General features: G+C 39.6%; 2 protein-coding genes across 4 annotated transcripts; one reads left to right on the forward strand and one right to left on the reverse strand.

Moving 5' to 3' along the window:
* Window positions 1-1636: 1636 nt before the first annotated feature.
* Window positions 1637-7938, forward strand: LOC122767099 (acyl-coenzyme A thioesterase 1-like). The gene is made up of 11 exons (XM_044022446.1): window positions 1637-1880; window positions 3038-3246; window positions 3321-3420; window positions 3871-4055; window positions 4469-4632; window positions 4706-4825; window positions 5522-5598; window positions 5680-5773; window positions 5856-5936; window positions 6127-6265; window positions 7037-7938. The coding sequence occupies exons 2-11, from the start codon at window positions 3051-3053 to the stop codon at window positions 7159-7161; spliced, it is 1281 nt and encodes a 426-aa protein (XP_043878381.1). The 5' UTR covers window positions 1637-1880; window positions 3038-3050; the 3' UTR covers window positions 7162-7938.
* A 43-nt stretch (window positions 7939-7981) lies between these two features.
* lg3h12orf56 (linkage group 3 C12orf56 homolog) lies at window positions 7982-16773 on the reverse strand. 3 transcript variants are annotated; one of them, XM_044022445.1, is made up of 14 exons: window positions 16407-16773; window positions 14914-15109; window positions 14292-14307; window positions 12731-12857; window positions 12154-12303; window positions 11945-12033; window positions 11192-11336; window positions 10693-10781; window positions 10494-10583; window positions 9543-9612; window positions 9355-9429; window positions 9203-9280; window positions 8933-9114; window positions 7982-8281 (listed from the first exon to the last, which is right to left on the reverse strand). In XM_044022445.1, the coding sequence occupies exons 1-14, from the start codon at window positions 16662-16664 to the stop codon at window positions 8170-8172; spliced, it is 1677 nt and encodes a 558-aa protein (XP_043878380.1). In that variant the 5' UTR covers window positions 16665-16773; the 3' UTR covers window positions 7982-8169. The 3 variants fall into 3 exon arrangements, with proteins under 3 accessions (XP_043878380.1, XP_043878379.1, XP_043878378.1); XM_044022444.1 differs by having other exon boundaries at window positions 9531-9612; XM_044022443.1 differs by having other exon boundaries at window positions 9507-9612.
* Between the last annotated feature and the right edge of the window lie 296 nt (window positions 16774-17069).

Below are 17069 nucleotides of genomic sequence, written 5' to 3' on the forward strand. Positions count from 1 at the left end.
ATTATTTTTTGATCTATTTATTCATATATTTTACTGTATTTTGTAATACGTAAGTACATTTGTGCTGTATTTTTTTCTATTTATTAACATTTTTTGTGTATTTAATATTTGACTGTATTTCGTGTATTAATGAATATATTTCACTGTATTTTGTGTATTAATGAATATATTTTACTGTTGTTTGTGTATTAATGAATATATTTTACTGTATTTTGTGTATTTATGAATATATTTTACTGTATTTTGTGTATTTCTAAATATATTTCACTGTATTTTTGTATTGATGAATATATTTTACTCTGTTGTGCATTTATAAATATATTTGACTGTTTTTTGTGTATTCATAAATATATTTGACTGTATTTTTGTATGGATGAATATATTTGACCTGTATTTTGTGTATTTATAAATATATTTGACTGTATTTTTTCTATTGATGAATATATTTGACTGTATTTTTGTCTATTGCATGTTTGAAGACACATGATAATAATGATAAATGCTGAGTAAAAAACTGCTGAGTCACCTGTTGTTTCTGAAGAATAATTCTCTTTGTTTTAAGAAAAAAACCTAAATTGGTTTTAAATATTTCACGCATGTAATAGATGTTTTAATAAATTGGTGACAACAAATGCTGTATTGTGTATTTTAAGATGAAATACAAATAAACGATCAAACAATTGTTCTTTTATTATTACTGGACTTACTGGACCTTTGACCTCTGACCCACATCCACCGTCCATTCTGAGCTTTTTCTGCTTATATTTAAGACTTTTATGATCGGTTCATATAAAACATAAAAACATACAAACTTTGCATCAATAGCATCATAAAAAAAACATTTTGTTGTTTCTTTGTTGTCATGTGACACCTCCGTAACCATGACAACGTCCTGACAATGATTACATTTCAAATGCTTTTGTAAACATTTAACGTCTTCATTTTAAAATGTTTCATGTCTTTTAAATGTGATGTAAGCAGAATAACCAGAGGTTGTAGTGAATGTTACCTGGTTTATGACTTCACTCACTCACTCAGAGTGAGTGTGTGAAGGTTCACTCTTCTATCAGTGTTTGTTTAAAGTTCACGTGCGCTTCATCGTCTCAGCTGTGAGTCACCTTCAGCTCGTCACGTTAAACTCCGTAAGTCACTTGATTTTGTAATTAATATAATTTTAACAATGCTGTTCACGTGATACAGGTCATTTAAATTGAATTAGTATGTTATGAAAAAAAATATTGCAATAAATATCATATCATGGACTCAATGTCGTGATATTATCGTATCATAACTTTATGGTATTAATGTTATTTTTTTTGGTAGTGTATTTTAAGTGTATTTTGGTATCGTGACACCTTTTTTTGTACAGCAAATAAAAATAGTTTAAGTGATCAATACTTTTTTGTTTTTACTACTATTAAATGTTACTCCTAAAACTAGGGTTAATTCTATTGTTTGTTTTTTCCCCTAAAAAAAATTAATAAATGTTTTTTTATTGTAATTCATTAGAACCATTGGTTCACATGATATCAAACATATTTCATCGATTCGTAATCGATTAATAAAATTGGGAGGTTTTAAACAGCCTCGTGGGCGCGCGCGCTCGTCTCGTTCGACTTGTGCGCGCCCCCGACATTCTCCCCCGTGTCTCGCGGGTGAAGGAAGTAAAAAACACATGGGAGGATTGATTTATTTGTTTTCTCTGATTTCTTGACCGAGAGTTCGCGTCAGTTTGTGTCAGTGACGTGGAAAAGTCTCACTGTAGTTTCTGAAAGTTTAGTTTAGTTCGCGTTTAACTACGTTCATTTGGTTTCATTTATTTATTTGTTTACTTGTTTTAAAGTTGGACCTTGAACGCAGCACGACCTCAGCAGACGTCGGTGAGTTTCGGTTAAAAACAGCCGTGAGACGTTCACTGTTTTTTCTCTCTGTGGTTTAAAACACAAGATCTTTTTTCGTGTTTTTTCTGCGTTTACGAACACTTTTAAATGTTAAATGTCCGTTTTTAGCTAATCTCTCAAACTTAATCTCTCAAATTTAAAATTAAGCTCCAACTACAAAACCGGTGTAACTTCCGGTTCTTTGGCATGTTTCGTGCATGTCGCCGTGTCGGTTCCGTGCTGGTTTACACCGGTTTAACCTGCTAACTTTGCGTCAACGTTAGCCGGGGCCTGTGCTCTGCTATGAGACGGGACTCCAGCTTCCGTCAACACTTTAACTATTAACCAATCAGATCGCTGGGAATCGCTGACGTCATCACTGTACGGAATCCTATAAGGCACAACTCTTTTACAAAGCGAAAACAGCATTTATTAGCATTTTTGTTTGAATAGGCGCATAAATATGTTATAATTAATGTATTCACATTGTTGTGAATACATGAATGTTTTTATGTAGATTACCTGTCAATCTATGCTAGTGGAGAGTGGAGAGACAGAAATTGAAGGTCCAATGTGTCAAATATATTGGTGCAGTTACATGAAAATCCCAAAGTACTGTTTCATTTTTAATCGTATACATTTTCACTTAGGTTTTACGCTTAAAGATATTGAGTTTAATCATTTTATCTTCAAATTTAAAATAATTACACTTCAGTTTTACACAGATTGGAACTTGTTGTTCAATAAATGTCAGGGCTACAACAATTCATTGATTAGCAGATTATTAATAGATGACTGAATTAATTGTCAAGTGTTTTGATTATTGATTCGTTAGTTTTTTTGAATTTTCAGCTTCTTAATTGTGAATATTTTCTGGATTTTTTGCTCCATAAAACAAAGAAATCATTAAAACTGAATCATTTTAGCTTGAGACCATCATCATTTCCAGGTTTGACAAACACTGATCAACATTTTTCAACATTTTATGAAGCAAACAACTAATCGATTATAAAAATAAGGGTTATTGAATTATGTTCAGCATTTTTTTGTATTATTACTGAATATTGAACTGATGTTTGGATGGAGGGGCGGGGGGAGAGAGAATCAAAACAAAGTTTGGTATCTTATATTTCTAAACCTGTCTCGTGTCTCCACAGTTGATAGTGGACGATGTCTCAGGCCGCCGCCCCCCCGGTTCTCTGTGTGGCCCCCTCTCGGGCTCTGGTGGACGAGAAGATCACGGTGCTGGTGGAGAACCTTCCTCCAGGTTCTCCGGTCACCGTGCGCTCGCACCATCACTCTGACGACCAGGACGACTGGGAGGCTTACGCTCACTACGTCAGCGACCACAGAGGAGTCGTCTCTGGTGGGTTCTGCTGCTCCTGAACAACTTCTTCATTCTTATTCTTATGGTTCTCATTTATTCTTTTGTCACCGTAGTTTCAGACGACATGAGTTTTGGGGGAACGTACTCGGGGGTTGAACCCATGGGTTTGTTGTGGAGTTTGCGTCCCGTCCCAGGAAGTCGCACGGGCCTCAGGTAATGAAGTCACTCAAAGACTGTAACTCTGTTGAGTCAATTAATTTGTGTAGAATATGAATTTATGAATGTTTTGTGTAATAAGTCGCAGATTACATAAGATTATTATTCTTCCCGTCTCTTTTCATTACTTTTTTGAGGTTTTCTTTTCTGTGTGTTTGTGTCTGAGGAATGAAATAAAAAAGGAAAATAAATCATTTTATATTATTTTAACCTCGTGTGATTTGAAGATGAAAGAAAAGACCAAAAAATGATGTACTGATATAACCCTGGAATAAAGAAAACTCATTGTCACTTACATTTGAAGTTTTCTTCAGTATAAAAATCAATCCAGTGATACAAACAGGAAGTGATAACGTCTAATTCCTGTTTTTTGTCTCGTTGTCGGATCCTAAACAGACTTTTATCTTCAGGTTGCTGTTTAAACTGAAAACGCTGTGTCCTTGTCAGGTTGAGAAAGAAGAACGTCTGCACGCCGCTGCTCTTCCACATCTCGGTGCACAGCGGACATGAGGGCTTCAGGGAGCGGCCTCCTCTGGCGTCGGCGCTCATCGAGCGCTGGTACGTGGCGCCGGGCGTCCAGAGGATCGACGTCAGTGAGAGAGGAGTGAGAGGAACTCTGTTTCTGCCTCCAGGTGTGGTTAAATGTGTCATTTTTCACTGTTGATGAGTTTTTTGTGAATATTTACAGCCTCACATTTGCTATTCTCTTAGGGGACGTAGTAGTTTGAATAATGTCTCTTAATTGCGTAACTATAACTGTCCTTTGGGTCGTGTGACAGAGTTCAAACTCAGCGGGTGACCTGCTGAGGGCGCCGGTGTGTGAAGTGCTGACTTCGACGTCGTTTGGTTCAGAAATGACAGAGATTTTTTATAGAAATGCGACGATTAAATCACTAAAAACTGCACCAGTGTTAAAACAAAAAGTTGAAGTTTGTGTCCAATCTCAGATTCATCCTGTGACTCCTCAGTGGGGCCTGACCCTCAGATTGGGAACCGTTAACATTGGATATTTAAGTATCTGTTTCTTCTTCATACTCCTCCTCAGGTCCAGGTCCGTTCCCCGGGGTTTTGGACATGTGGGGCGGCGGTGGCGGGCTTCACGAGTACCGCGCCGCCCTGCTGGCGTGTCACGGTTACGTCGCTCTGGCGTTGGAGTATTTCAAACCCGGAGAGCTGAAGTCGACGGATCTGGAGTACAGCTACTTTGAGGTTTGTGTCACTCACTTCTGCCTCAGACTGGTCACCGTTAGGTTTCACACTCTCACGGTTCTTTCATGTGCAGACGGCGTTCAACCTCATCCAGGAACATCCTCGAGTGATGGCGGACAGAGTCGGAATATTAGGTCTTTCCCTCGGCTCCAGTTTGGCTTTGTCTTTGGCAGCTGAGAGCAAAACAGTCCAGGTGAACATTCATGAAATGTTACTGAATCAAGAAATTTGCCAAAAAAATATTCGTGTGACTGAGTCGTTAGCAGCGACTGGTCGAGAGAACTGAACGTCACAAGAACTAGATCCTAGACCCTAGACTAAACGAGAACTACTGTAGATCAGAATCTGTGGTGTTCCTTCACTCTTCACGGCTCATCCACAAAAAACCTGATTATTTTGTTTATTCATGACAAATAAAATCAAAGATCAACCAGGAAATGAACGATGAACCAACCAACCAATCAACCAATCAATTAACAATGAACCAACCAATCAACCAATCAATTAACAATGAACCAACCAATCAATCAATTAACAATGAACCAACATCCAATGAGCAACAGTGAACCAACAGTTAACCAAACCAACAACTAACCAACTAGGTAAGCAACATCAACGAACATTAACCAACCAATAAACAAACAAGTAATCAACCAACTAACAACAACTACCAACAAATCAAAGAACAATTAACCAACCAGCAGTTAACAAAACCACCAACCAAACAACAAGCAGTTAACAATAAACAGTCTCTAACCGTTAAATAACCAACCCCCCCAAACCTTTAGCTAACTAATACCAAACTGTAATCCATCAACCAACCACCACTATCTCTACAAACTAACCAACCAACCAGCTGTAAGTTATAATCGGGTTGTTTGTGTTTCAGCCTCGTGCCTGTATTTGCATCGGCAGCAACCACTGCAGTGGGAGGAGCCTCAGCGGGAGCCCCATGGTGTTGATCACGTAGGTAAACGTGTTTGTCGGTAAAAACGATAAAAGCGTAAAAACCGTTTGTTTGCTAACTGCGTCGGTGTGCGACGACAGGAATCCGGAGGGGATGCGCGTGGACGAGAACAACCACCACATCTGGAGAGACATGGCTTTGTCCATCCTGGAGGACGAGTCCAAACTGGTGGACGTAAGGACAAATAAACTCTGTCGTTCTTTTATCGGACAACGTTTTTTACGTCTTTTTTTTTTAAAGCTGTTTCTCGTGACAGGTTGGGAAAATGAGTTGTCCTCTGATGGTGGTCAACGGTGCTGATGATCAGAACTGGCCCTCAACAGAAATGGCTGACGACGTGAGTATAAACACAAAAAAAGACCATTAAAATAATCTTTTAAATGTCAATGGTTCAGGAAATCATTTGGGCTTTTATTTTGACACTTTATAAAGGAAGTAGTTTGTCTAAAGACTGAGCGAATGAATAAACAATCCATGTTTTTTCAGCTGTAACAATGTTTTGTTTTTTGTTGTTGTTGGACGCTCAGATCACTCGAAGGATGCGAGCAGCGGGGAAAGAGCACCTGTTGACCAGACTGGAATATCCTGACGCCGGACACCTGATCGAGCCGCCGTTCTCGCCTCACTTCAGAGCGACAAACTTCATGGTACCAGGCAGACAAAAAGGTATGAGTCACGGACGGACGGACCAACTGTTCTTTAGTGCAGAAGCGTTCCCACGGTGCCTCGAAAAATCTGGTACCATCCCTTCATGCCACGTTACATTTCCCCTAAATAAAAACCCTGGTCCGCGGTCGTCTGTGTGAACTGTAAAAACAGACTAATTAAACGGAAACTATCAGAACTTTCTGGAGGTTAAATATGTTTTACTGCCCTTTTTGTTTCTTTTATGTCCCAATATGGTATAAAAAAATAAAACATTTTGCCATGGGACTATTTAAATTAATATCCAGCTAGCTTAGCTAGATAGCAACTAACTAATAGCTAGATAGACAGCTAGCTTAGCTAGATAGCAACTAACTAATAGCTAGATAGACAGACAGCTTAGCTAGATAGCCAACTAACTAGATAGACAGCTAGCCTGGCTAGATAGACAGCTAGATGTGATACATGGGCACACATAGCATCACAAAAAGAAGCTTGAGCTTCACAAGTTAACAAATTAAGACAAAGACTAGTAGCGTTTTTTCCATTATACAGTTCTAGCACGACTAAGCTCAACTTGTCTTTGTTTTTTCTTCTCGCCCGACACAAGAATCAAAGGCAACAATGTCCAACTGTAGATTTTAAATCCTGAAAACATGCGTTCATCTCCAACATTTAGCAAAGCAAATGTCCAACATGTCAATATTTAACAGTTCACAAGATGTCTGTACGTACTTTTCCGTTTCAAATGTCGTGATGGTAATGGTGGGCGTGTTCTCCATGTCGTTGCAGTCATTCTGTTGTGGGGCGGTCAAACCAAACCGCACTCGGACGCTCAAGAAGATTCCTGGAGGAAGATCCTGAGCTTCCTGCAGCAGCATCTCTATGGCAACCAGTGTCCCAAAGCTAAGCTGTGAGCTGAGACGTTAGCATCAGCGAGGCCTGCTAGGAAAACTGCTGCTGATAACGACCAAGTCTGGCGTACAGAATATGAACTTGACTCCTCCCACTGTGTTTCTACTCATCATCTTCACAAGGATCGCACAAAAAAAACTTCAACACTAACACTAGCAAAGTTTGCTAGAGGTATCGTGGTACGGTCTTGTTTGGTTTGTACGGTTTGAGCTTTAACACAAATGACAAGCTAACATGCTGGAAAACTAAAATGATTTCTTAAGCTAGTACCCGTTCTGGAATATTGGCTAGCACTCACATAGGAATATTAGCATACAATAAAATACATTTCAGTTAGCACCCAGAGGGAATATTAGCACATCATGATTTGTCCGGCTAGCACCTGTTCTGGAATATTATTTCTTTGGCTAGCACCCATGAAATAAAGTTAAAAAAAATTTGGCTAGCATCCATGCTGGATTTTCAGCATAACATGATTTGTCTGGCTAGCACCCATATTGAAATATTAGCATACATTTTTTTAAGCTAGCATCCATGCTGGAATATTAGTGTCTCATGATTTGTTTTACAAGCAGTTCTGGAATATTAGCATAAAATGATTTGTTAAGCTAGAACCGGTTCTGGAATATTAGAAACACGTTATTTCTTTGGCTAGCACTCATGAAATATTAGCATACAGTAATTTATTTATTTTTTCCAGCTAGCATTCATGCTGGATTATTAGCACAACATGACTTGTTTTGTTGCTGACAAAGTTGATGATAAATCGTAAACATTGACTCAACACTGACCTCTATCTTCAGCACTTGAATGCAACACGGGAACGATGACGACAGACTTTTATTTCAGTGTTACAGTGAATGAGGGGCAGCTACACGGCAGCGAGCTAAGCTAACAGAGCTTAGAGTTAATATTCCTAAGTGCTGTGAAACAAACACACACATAAACACACATTAACCCTGATGTGTTTGTTTAAAGGCACACAGTCCTTCTGTGATTGTGTGTTCGTATCATATTTGTCGCATTAGCGACAGGAAGTTGTCGACCAGACGCAGAGTCGGCGACGTGATCGGGAAACGAGGCGACAACTTCTCCTTGACGCACGACGGCTTCACCAAGTATCTGAGAAATAAAAAACCAGAACAAGATTTTGTTTTTGAGAGAAAAAACAAAGACCAAGTTCTGCATTTAAATCAATATTAAGACTCTCAACATTTACGTTTCTTTATCGTTATTTCTTCAGAAGAATTGATTAAAAATATATTTGATCAAATAATATGAACATTTATTCATTGATCTGTTAAACCCAAATACGTTCATTTATTTACAATAAAACCAGTTAAGACCACGTTTAGTGAACTTAATAGGAAATATATAATATTTGATCTGTGTAAAGTGATTAAAAATGAAGAAATCAGTGAATCTGCTTTGGCTTTTCGTCAAATACATTATTTTATTCTTTTTAATAGGAAATTAAATCAATAAAAACACTTGATTATTACTATTATCAATAGGAAATTAAGTCATTTTTACTGACTTTAGTGGGTTCAATTCTTTTTTTCTTCCTGCTTTAAAAAAATGTATCAACAATAAACTGTTTGAAATGTGATTATTTTAAAGTTGTTTTTCTTTGATTTTTCCACATTAATAAGCTCAACTTTTACAGACTTTTCTTCACTTCAGATATGGATACTTCAAGTCAAACTCCTAAAACTCCTACACAAGTTTTTGTTCAAATTCTATTTCAAAGAAGGTAAAAAAGTCCCCGCTGACCTGAACTCCTCCCTCAGCTGTGATCGAACGTGCTGAGTCAGCGCGCCGTCGTGCTGCAGACAGGCCAGCAGGAGGCGACAGCGCTGGAACAGCAGGACAGACTGCACGGGGCTCAGCACCGCCCCCTGTGGGCCAGACAGAACCAGCACCACCTGCTGAGCCTGGTGCGTGATGAAGGAGAGCTGCGGGAGAGCAAACGGAGGTCAAATAAAGGTTAGATCCAGAGCGCGGCGCGACCTTCGACCTCCGTGGTGTTGGCGTGATGTTTACCAGGTGGGGATGAGTTTTGAGGACGCGCAGGATCCAAGCCACGGACAGGAAGTCATCAGCGGAGAAACGCCTGCTCGTCTGAGACACAAACACACGCAATTAGTAACTAAAAATGTTTCCCCCCCCACACTGACCTCTGACCCCGAACTCACCTCCAGACCCAGGAGCAGCAGTTCAAAGAGCAGCCAGCAGGCGGCGTCTAGGTACTCGGACAGTAAAACCTGAATCTGACACAGACGAGTACCAGAGATTTATTAAAAGAATAAATAATAGTAAAATGTTTAGATGATGGAGATCAGCTGACCTCTGAGCTGACCTCTGAGCTGACCTCTGAGCTGACCTCTGAACTCTGTGATTGTTGATGAGGATCACAGATCACAGCGAGGAGCATCCTGGAGGCCAGAGCACCGCTGACAACAACAAAACATACTATAACTGTTGATAAAGTTCAGCAAATTCAGATTTAATCATTTCATTCAGAAAATGATGTTCCTCAAATTCAGTTTGAATGATTTCTTTGTTTTAAGGGAGCAAAAGAAAGTAGAAAATATTCACATTTAAGATGCTGAAAAATGACAGAAAGTAGAAAATATTCACATTTAAGATGCTGAAAAATGACAGAAAGTAGAAAATATTCACATTTAAGAAGCTGAAAAATGACAGAAAGTAGAAAATATTCACATTTAAGAAAGAAAAATAGAAAATATTCACATTTAAGAACTGAGAAATGTAGAAAAAATATTCACATTTAAGAAGCTGAAAAAATGAAGCATGAAAGTAGAAAATATTCACATTTAAGAAGCTGAAAACAGAAAGTAGAAAATATTCACATTTAAAGCTGAAAAATGACAGAAAGTAGAAAATTTAAGAAGCTGAAAAATGACAGAAAGTAGAAAATATTCACATTTAAGAAGCTGAAAAATGACAGAAAGTAGAAAATATTCACATTTAAGAAGCTGAAAAATGACAGAAAGTAGAAAATATTCACATTTAAGAAGCTGAAAAATGACAGAAAGTAGAAAATATTCACATTTAAGAAGCTGAAAAATGACAGAAAGTAGAAAATATTCACATTTAAGAAGCTGAAAATGACAGAAAGTAGAAAATATTCACATTTAAAAGCTGAAAATGACAGAAAGTAGAAAATATTCAATTTAAGAAGATGAAAAATGACAGAAAGTAGAAAATATTCACATTTAAGAAGCTGAAAAATGACAGAAAGTAGAAAATATTCACATTTAAGAAGCTGAAAAATGACAGAAAGTAGAAAATATTCAGGAACAAAGTTTACTTGTTAGCACAGAGTGTGTTGAGTCTCACAGCTTCTCTCTGGGTCTCTGAGAACATGACGACGAGCGTCTCCACGATCACCGTCCTCAGTCTGAAAAACACACAACATGAAAACACACTGCACAGTAACACAGTAACACTGTAACACCTGACATGTTAATAATAATCATTAACGCTGACATTATTAATGTGGATCTTACAGGATCTGGTCTTCAGTGTTGACTCCACTCAGACTCTGAGTGTGAAGAGATTCTTCCAGAGTCTGAACCAGGAAAACACACAACTCAGACTGAGACACACCCACACACACACACACACACACGTTAACACATGTCTAATAATGGAAAAGTGTCATTTGTTGTAAAGAGAAAGTTATGGAATTAGATTTGTGTCAATATATTCAAACAACACTTTTTATTATTATTATTTCATCATTCAAAAATATTCTATTTTATTGTTTGAAAATACACTTCTGTTCTTTGCGCCATGGTTTTTGGTTTGTGGGCGGGCCTTAGGAATCTGCCGCCTGATGGGCTAATTGTGGAACTTGGGGAACGAGTTCCAGACGGACGAATCTAATTCCACAGAGTTTCAAATCGATGGAGCTAAAACATTTAAAGTCGCTGTCTTTTGCTTTATCCATGTGAAGCAAACAGATGCCTGTAAACAAACAAACAAACAAACAAACAAACGTCTCACCCTCCAGAACAGAGACACCAGAGAGACGTTCCCATGAGCCGCCGTCTTCAGCTCCTGCAGCAGCAGAAACACTCGGTCCACACTGTTACTGTCCTGCAGCAGCTCTGAGGTCAGCTGATCAAACAGGTGACACGTCCACGCCCAGCTGCACATGCACAAGCATATGTTTTAATAACATGTTTAAAACTAAGTCATAATTCATCACCTCTCAAAATAACATTAGCTATTAGCAAAATGGCGCTAAACGAGTCGCTACGTGACGCACACATTTGCTCGCGTCGCAATTTATAACGCAAATTGGTTCACGATGTTTCAATAGTTTCATTGAAAAAGCACGTTTACACACAAAATGGCTGCCACAGAGCACCACGCTAACTTTTCTTTTAAGCATGCTAATTTCACGTTGTTTATGTTTTATATCTAGAGTACAATCAATTCAAGCAAAGTTTTTTTTAGCATGACGCAATGTTACAAAACCAAGGTTACAATGGACGTAGTTAGCAGTAGCGTTAGCCCCAGGACTGAAGTTGCTGGTTCACGGTCGCTGTTAACGCGTCTTGAAAACCTGCGATAAACGTAACATTTAACGTGTGCTTGTACAGAACATGTTACTGAAGTCTTCCACCAGGGGGCGGAGATTTGCGTTAATTTCTGACAAACGCAGCACGACAGACTCTGTAAATGTCGTAATTCATACAATTAGTTTGTTGGAAGTGTGTCACGGGGAGTGGGCGTGGCTTAAGTTGCCGTTACCTGAGAGCAGGACGCCATTTTCCAGGGGTAGAGTCGGAGTAAGAGCCGCACTTTCTTCTGTAGAGAGGGTCCAACAACAGAGTGGACCTCTGTGCACACACACACACACACACAGACAGACACACACACAGGTGTAAGGCGCTCTACTGCCACCAGGTGGCTGCTCTCACAGATCAGGACATATGTTATCGTGAAAGCGTCACACTCACGATGATGAATCTGTTCCACGCGCTCTGCAGCTGCAGGTAAAGTCTGGACGACTGTGACACGGCATACAGATGAAGCTCCGCCTCCCTCTCCTCCCGCTCCGCCCACTCCCCCTCCTCACGCGACAGAACTGAAGCGCTCCACCGTGGCACCTGCGACGCGACAACAGCGACAGTCGCGCAGATATTTAGTAAGAAAAATTTATTCTGCGAAATTTTTTCCCACAAAAACTACGTAAAAAGATTTGTGGAATTCTGTGCTTTTTTTCACATTTTGTCCTAATTTTAGGCTGCGTTCCAGTTGTAGTCGGAAGTCGGATTTCCAACTTGGAAAATCGGAGTAAGCTCACATGGAAACAGTACTTAAACATTTGTTACATTTATGTTCTTTTCTTTTTTTTCATGCTCCATCCTGATGTGAAGCATTCCAGTTCTTGTCGGAAGTCGGATTTCCAACTGAGAAAGTCGGAACAACATCACGGAGATTCCAAAATGGCTGCCACTGGCATCAATTATAAAACATACTTTAATTTTGACATGAATCCGTTGTAAACACAGAACTCTCCTCGCTCGTCTGTACCTGCGCGCGCACTCCTGCAGGGGGCGGCAGAGGCGTGGCTGAGCTGGTGGGAGGGCGAGGAATCTTCACCAGACTCAGAGAGTCCGAGTTTGGACAAGAAGCCGAACGAGAGGATTTCAAACGTTCACTGTGAACGACACACACACAACAGCAGTGACATTAGTGTGTGTGTGTGTGTGTGTTTATGTCACACATGTGACTGATGATGAATCACGTTTCAGGTTTTTCTTTGGCCGTTTTTTGATGTTTTCTGTCTTTGTTCTCCTCTTTTTCTGGCTCTCCTCTGGTTCTTCTCTGGTTCTGCTCTGGTTCAGCTCTGGTTCTGCTCTGGTTCTGCTCTGGCTCTTCTCTGGTTCTGCTCTGTCTCTGCTCTGGTTCTGCTCTGGTTCAGCTCTGGCTCTGCTCTGGTTCTGCTCTGGTTCTGCTCTGGCTCTTCTCTGGTTCTGCTCTGTCTCTGCTCTGGTTCTGCTCTGGTTCAGCTCTGGCTCTGCTCTGGTTCTGCTCTGGTTCAGCTCTGGCTCTGCTCTGCTCTGGTTCAGCTCTGGTTCTGCTCTGGTTCTGGCTCTGGCTCTTCTCTGGCTCTTCTCTGGCTCTTCTCTGGCTCTGCTCTGTCTCTGCTCTGGCTCTGCTCTGGTTCTGTTCTGGTTCTGCCTCCTGCAGCATCTCCGTGTTAATGAGCAGCAGGTGAAACTCTTCTCTCTTCAGTGAATAAGTCATGAGTCACCTGAAACATGGATTCTCCGGAGACTCGGCTCAGGTGAGACGGAGCAGAACCGCCGCGGCGTCAGCTCACTTTCATTAACTCAACAGCTTTCTTTTATCCCACACCTTTAAAAAGGATAATGTTGAATGAAAGTTCACCTGCTTTCTAAATACTCTGACTGAATCCTAATCTTAATCCTCAGTATTCAGACGCCTCCTCACACTGAAGACGTTTAAATAGTTTGACTTCTTCCTGTCGCAGACAAAAACCACAGCTGTAAACTTTTCACTGCTTGCAGAGTCAGTCTGTTTCCATGACGACCGCGACCAAGAGTTTTGGAAACGAGGAAAGAGTCATGAAAACAGGATGAAGGTCAAAACGACGACCTTTGAACTTAAAGCAATTTTCTGAGATTTGAAGTTTTAAGATTTAAAGATTCAAACAAAAAATGCAGAATTCTGATTTAAAAAAGCCATTTTTCTGCCATTTAAAGTCATAATTCTGAAGTTTTCCTCAATTATGACAAGAAAACTCAGAATTTGTTATAACTGAATTCACTGGAGAAGAATTTTCACATAATCTCAAACACATTAATGATTTCCCCAAATCATTCAAACAGATAATGTACATCACAAATAATTAGAATATAGACTTAATTTGATGATTTCTTACATTATTTTACATTTGCTCACATGTGACAAAGTCAACTTAACTGAAGAACATTGATTATTGTCGTTTATTATTATCAGATATTTTGACCTTGTTTTCCTTTAAAAAGTGAGAACAACCACAGCCGGTGACAGGATACAAACACCTGTTTGTGTGTGTGTGTGTGTGTGTGTGTGTGTGTGTGCTCACCTCTCTGCAGGATATCCTGTCAAACACAAGACACCGGATGGTTTAAGATTTCAGGAGAAAGAAAAAAACGACAAACAAAAGGATCAGATCACTGATTTCAATCTGTCAAGGAAAACTAAACTAACAATTTAAAATGTCAAATATATATATGTATATATATATATATATATATATATATATATATATATATATATATATATATATATATATATATATATATATATATATATATATATTATATTATATCGGCCTTAATCTGTGACTTTACACTGTGAATTAAGCAAGGACACATGGGAAAGACTGATTTTAGCCACTAAACAAAAACCACTCACTCTCCCACACCAAACCCCATAGAGAAAACCAGTGATTTTAACATCACACACACAGGAGTTGTTGATCCACTGCTGCCTCCATCACTGAGTTCAAATGTCTTCTTTTTGTGAATTCGGCTTTTGAAATCCAGCATTTAGATTTAATTAAATGACACAAAGTGACCACACGAGGCAGCAGTAGACCAGCAGCTCTTGTCCCATCGCGAGCTAAAATCACTGATTTTCTCTATGGGGTTTGGTGTGGGGGAGTGTTGGAAAAATAATAACAATAAAGTGTTTGTTTTTTTTACCTTCAAACGTGAGCGTTGTTGATGGACTGTGACTGTTTCTGCGAAAGGGCGGGGCTACACGAGGAAACCCTACCCCTTTGTCTCTCCTCAACCAATCACGTCCCTTGTCAGCAGGCTTGTTGGTGACGTAGATGATTCTCACGTGTTGACTGTGTTCACGGTCTTTTCCACTCAGGAAACCTGGAAGGTCGTTGACCTGTGTGTGTGTGTGTGTGGTGTCAAATATGTAATCACATACACAATGATGCGTTCAAAGACCCTGGTAAATACATCACTTTTACCTATTCCACAATATGTTAAACTTTGAGACGCATTCAATGACCTTTGGAAATGTGAGTCCTTCTTAAGAGCCCTCAGTGAGTTGAGCTTTGAGATGCATTCAATGACCATAGTAAATATGATCACTTTTGCCTTTTCCACAACATTGTAAACTTTGAGGTGCGTTCAGTAACCCTTGTAAATTCCACTACTTCTTGGAGGTAGTAATGTTTTTAGCTACAAGATGCGTTCAAGGCCCCTGGAAAATGTCATCCCTTCTTCCTGGTCCACAGCATCTAGATCTATGAGATGCATTCAATGACCCTGGTAAATTTGATCACTTCACAGCGGTCCACACCATGTTGACCTATGAGATGCATTCAAGGACCATGGTAAATTTCATCACTGTTGCCTGGTTGACAACGTGTTAAACTTTGAGGTGCGTTCAATGACCGTGGTAAATTTGATTACTATGACATTCAATCATCGATAAAACACCGCTCACTTTTGTATTAAAAAAAGTCTGATCGACATTTTACAATTTGACAAATAATCCAATCATTTACATCATTTCTATAATTGTACATTGATGTTAACAGATATCCTGTTAATAAAGTTATTCACTGTGATCGACTTTGACAGAAACGAAGAGAAAAAGAAAAGTGACAGTGAAGGTATCACAGTTCACCACAGACTGGGATTACAGGATTAACACTTCACCTTTGACCTCTGACATAATGAGATCTTAGAGGCTAATAAACACACACACACACACCATAGTAGCGTAGCTTAAAGCTATTTTTAAACGTGTCGTCAGTTTAAATGTATTCACTTTTGACTTTTAAAGATGGTAAATTAACATAAAACTACATTTACTGCTGAAAAAAATATTCAAAATTCTGAATTACATTAAAATCGGTTTCTAACAAGTAAGAAAACAACTTTATTGAGGAGAAAGTGAAGAAAATATAATATTAATACCAAAAGAGACGTTTACTACATTTACAGTGGGGCCTCTACAACAATACTTTGCCCCGGGCCTCTTCATTAGTTTGTCTGTCCATGTTTATAATGATTTAAATCTAAAGAAATCGCTCAATATTTTAACAAAATAAAAGATTTTAGTTGATAAAAATAAAAAATGTTAAAAATGCTTTAGAAAAACAAGTGAAATTCTACATTTTCGACTTTAACCGTTTGAATTTTCACGGTTAATTGAAGTTTTTTTGACTCACCAACTCGATGTCGCGCACGCGCCTAAAGCTGACGGCCACGGTGAGCGTGCGCGGCGCGTGCTCGGTGACATACACGCGCTCATCGCTCAGCACCGCGTGCATGTAGACCTTGTTCACGGTCTCTGACGTCACCACGCACGGCTCGTGCGCGCGGATGCGCTCGTACTCGCGCCGCTCCAGGTTCCGCTTCAGGAACGAGTCCAGTTTGATGTTTCGGCGGGAAAGGAGAGTCCCGGACCCGGACCCAGTCCGAGCCATGACGGTACCGGGGCGCGAGGCGGTTCGATGGGGATGACGTCACCCTCCGGCGCGTGGTCCTCTAGTGTCTCCGTCCATCGTGTGTTTGTGTGTGTGTGAGCAGGTGTCCCCTGAGGGCTTCACCTCTCTCTGCTCTGTGATTGGTCAGTGAAGGAGAGCAGAAGCTCTCTGATTGGTCACCTCCATCCGTCTGATTAACCTCCCAGCATGCACCGGGACAAACACCAAACACTTTCATCTACACTTTACTGAGGACACATGAGTTCATGAAAACGTTCAACATTCAACGGTCTTTTTGTGTTACTTTTTGTGTGTGTCTGTCATGGATCTTCTTGTGGTTGTTTGTGTCACTTTTTTATTATTTTGTGTGTTTTTTGGTTAGTCTGTGTCACATTTTGGTTGTTT

This window comes from Solea senegalensis, linkage group LG3, assembly GCF_019176455.1.
Source record: "Solea senegalensis isolate Sse05_10M linkage group LG3, IFAPA_SoseM_1, whole genome shotgun sequence".
NCBI classification, from domain to species: domain Eukaryota; kingdom Metazoa; phylum Chordata; class Actinopteri; order Pleuronectiformes; family Soleidae; genus Solea; species Solea senegalensis.

What these genes read in the sequence shown, in the direction of transcription:
- LOC122767099 (XM_044022446.1), top strand. Translation starts at nt 3,051, where the DNA reads ATGTCTCAGGCCGCCGCCCCCCCGGTTCTCTGTGTGGCCCCCTCTCGG. An exon ending in CCACAGAGGAGTCGTCTCTG is followed by an intron (nt 3,247 to 3,320) that starts GTGGGTTCTGCT and finishes TTGTCACCGTAG; the next exon opens with TTTCAGACGACATGAGTTTT. An exon ending in TGGAGTACAGCTACTTTGAG is followed by an intron (nt 4,633 to 4,705) that starts GTTTGTGTCACT and finishes TTTCATGTGCAG; the next exon opens with ACGGCGTTCAACCTCATCCA.
- lg3h12orf56 (XM_044022443.1), bottom strand. Translation starts at nt 16,664, where the DNA reads ATGGCTCGGACTGGGTCCGGGTCCGGGACTCTCCTTTCCCGCCGAAAC. An exon ending in GCTCAGAGGTCAGCTCAGAG is followed by an intron (nt 9,430 to 9,506) that starts GTCAGCTGATCT and finishes CGTCTGTGTCAG; the next exon opens with ATTCAGGTTTTACTGTCCGA. An exon ending in TGCTGCTCCTGGGTCTGGAG is followed by an intron (nt 9,281 to 9,354) that starts GTGAGTTCGGGG and finishes TTTGTGTCTCAG; the next exon opens with ACGAGCAGGCGTTTCTCCGC.